The 3,376-nt window shown below is 58.2% G+C and overlaps 1 protein-coding gene across 1 annotated transcript; it reads right to left on the bottom strand.

The window, feature by feature from the left end:
• Positions 1-316: 316 nt before the first annotated feature.
• Positions 317-673, bottom strand: LOC126876071 (uncharacterized). The gene has a single exon (XM_050638985.1). It carries the CDS (start codon positions 671-673, stop codon positions 317-319), a length of 357 nt encoding a protein of 118 aa, XP_050494942.1.
• Positions 674-3,376: the final 2,703 nt, after the last annotated feature.

Raw genomic sequence — 3,376 nt, forward strand, 5'->3', positions numbered from 1 at the left:
CTGCCCGCTCCTTTACAAGCATAACCTGCTCGCAAAAGAGGCGAGCAGCCTCGTATTCCTGTGGCCCGTTCAGCATCGCTTCCACGACGGCTGAAGGGGCCAAGCACTCGCCCATGGCGAGACGCAGGGTGTAGCGCGGCAGCTCCCACGCCGGACATAATTCCAGCGTGTGCTGCGCCGTGTCTCCGACCTCCCCGCAGTGGTGACAGGTGTCTGTCTCCTCGCGCCCGATCTTCTTTAGATACTCCCCGACCACGCAGTGTCCGGTGAGTATCCTGTAGACGAGCGGAAGGCCGCGGCAGCTTCTCCATCTCTCTCAATGTGGGAGGACGGCCTCTACGCCCCTGTGTTCCACTTCCTTGCTGACCAGCTGGAAACGCCACTGGTCCTGCGCGTCCTCCTCGGCGGTGCCTAGGTCCTCTCGGGCCGCCTGCATGGTCGAGTCCTCTCCTCCCAGGTCCCACACTCTCGTGCAGACGTACCGTTTCTTGAACACCAACGCCCGAAGTTCCCACGGGGGAGGCGCGGCAAGAACGGTCGCCGACGCGTGGGACACAGTTCGGTATCCCCTGACGGTTCTGATGGCGGTCACCCTGTGCAGCCACATGAGAAGCAGAATACTGCAGCGACTCGCCATCAGATCGTCCGCCCATATCGGGACCCCGTACGTCATTCGGGACTGAACGACGCCCTCGTATAATCGACGCACCGTGACTCCCCCCCCCCCCCCCCCCCGATGTTCGGCAGCAAGCCGCACAAGGCGTTGGCAGCCGCCGCGACCTTCGGGATATGGGAGTCGAAGTGCGGCTCGAACGTTCACTGGCGGTCGATGACGAGACCCAGGTATCGCATTTGCGAACCAACCCCGACGGTTTCGCCCGCCATGCTTATGCTCAGACGGGGCGGAGGAGTCCCTCGACTCTTCTTGTCGAAGAACCAGATGGCCTCCGACTTTGCAGGGGAGACACTGGGGCCCAGTCCGCGCATAGCACGTATCGCGCAGGCAGTCGCGACTTCGCCGGTGCGCAATATAATATCATACGTGACTCAATAGCTCCTGTAATAGTCAATTGCTAAAATTAAAAATCTTCTCTTAAATTTGCAGTGAGTTGCAGGAAGGACAACAACTACATAATATCTGGCGGATCACCTACCAGATGTATCTTACGAGCAATATCCCTATCATGGCAATATTATAAATATAAATTATAATTAGCTAAACTAAATATATAGCATATAACATACCTACCATTTAAATGGGAACCTCCCCTATACCATTCATCATACATCTTACAATACTGTACTTACAATTGAATTAGAAATTACACATAATCATCTTAGTCTTAAGACTTACACACTAATTAATAATTCCGCCCTATTAAAACAATATATATTAAATAATTTGTTGCCATATTTACAATTCGGCACATCGTACTCTAACAAGTGTTATACAACTCTCATATTATCATGGCATGGTGTCGAACGCGTTGACGATGTCCAGAGACACCGCAAACGCCACGCCGTCCCGGGAAACCATTTCTTCTGTGAGTACCTGTACGCGCCTGATCGCGCCGATCGTCGAACGCCCCTTCCGAAAGCTGCACTGCCTGTCGTGCCAATCCGGTACCCGCCCCGACATGTGTCTTCCCAGGCGGGCGGCAACGACTCTCTCGAGGAGCTTGCCGACCTCATCTAGTAGCCAAAGCGGCCGGTATGCCGACGGCGAAGTGGCCGGTCGGCCCTCCTTGCGGACCAGCCTCACTGTTCGTCACGCCCGTAGACTCCATCTCTCAGGCGTCTGTTGTAGAGGTGCCGAAGTCTGGGAACCACGACTCCTATTGATTCCCTCCAGACCCGGCCCGGGATCCCGTCCGGGCCCGGCGCCACGTTGCGGCAGGTCATTTTCCTGGTTGCTTCCCACAGCTCCTCCTTGGTGACTTCCCACTCCGTGCTCCATTCCGTCGTGAGGGTGGATTCCCGCGGCTGTTCAAGCGCGGAGTCCTCCTGCGGGGGGAACAGCATCCTCTTCCACGCCTGTTTCGGTCGTCGTCATCGTCAGGACCTCCCAGCTCCAAACTGTCGCTATCGCAGCCGCCCGGAGTAGATCTTCGTTCCTCTCCTTTACCTTCCATCTTGGCGGTGGGCGCGCGCGTCCCGCTGGGTGTTCTAGGTCTGGGTGCTTCCCCCGCCTCCATGAGTATGTAGAGGTGTTCCGACAGTGTCTCCGACCCCTTCGGACACTCTCCAGCCTGAGACCCGTCTGAACGCGTCGGGAGTAGCCCACGAGATGTCCACGACGGAGCACCCTCTCCGCGCCATGCAGGTGCTGGCCGAGCCCCTGTTTACGAACAGGAGCACGAAACCCGCGGCCCAATCCGAGAACGCGCGACCGCGTGCGTTGGTCCTGGGGTTTCCCCATTCCGTGGAATGAGTGTTAAAGTCCCCCGGGACGAGCACCGGCCAGGGGAACCTAGACGCTGACCCCTCCGGGAACTCCTCGTACGCTGTCCATCCGCAGTTGGGCGACACGTACACGATCACCACCACCATTCCTGCCCACTCGACCGCGACGTATTCATTGCCGCGCTCCAGCGAGACCCCGTGGGCGAGTGCCCCCGGCGCTGATGTCCAGGTGACGGCAACCATTTCGTCCGTGTCTCCGGTCCAGTCCGGAGCGTCAAGCATACTGTACGGTTCGGCCACCACAGCTAGGGCGACCGCGTTCTCCCGGATAGTTTGAAAAAGCAGGTCTTGCGCTCTTCTCGACCGTCCTAGGTTCGTTTGGAAGATGCGCATGTTCTTAGTCCCCTAAGTTCATCGCTTCCATGGCGTCCTCCGCGCCGACCTCCTTGCTCGCGGGTTCAGGGTCTCAGGTACCTTGCAGCGGCGAGCCTTCCTTTTCACCACTTGCAGCCGCGGGTTGCTCTTCTTCTCGTTTCCTTTCTTGGAGAAGCGCAAACCGGTCCTGCCATCCTCTGCGCCGACGGTGCCCCGAGCGGCTCGCAGAGCAGGCATTTCTGGTTTGCGGCGGTGCATCTTATGGCTCAGTGTTCCGGGCCACCGCACCTGTAGCACAGGTGCCCCCTGTCCTCGTTGGAAGTGCACGTCCTCTTCACGTGCCCGATCTCCAGGCACTTGTAACATTGAAGAGGTCTTCGCGCGATGGCCTGGATTTTCGCTGTCGACCATCCGATCGGGACCTTGCCAGCCTGGGCCAGTATCCTCACCGACCCGGCCGGGCCTCGCATCCACACGGATTCAAGACCGTTTCGGGCGGACCGGACCTCGCCCAGTTGGACGTCCTTGCAGCCACCCTCTTTTGCCAGGGTGTCACTTATCTCTTCTTTGGTGACCGAGATGTCTATCCCGACCACCC

Source organism: Bombus huntii, unplaced genomic scaffold (assembly GCF_024542735.1).
Source record: "Bombus huntii isolate Logan2020A unplaced genomic scaffold, iyBomHunt1.1 ctg00000062.1, whole genome shotgun sequence".
In the NCBI taxonomy this organism is placed as follows: Eukaryota; Metazoa; Arthropoda; class Insecta; order Hymenoptera; family Apidae; genus Bombus; species Bombus huntii.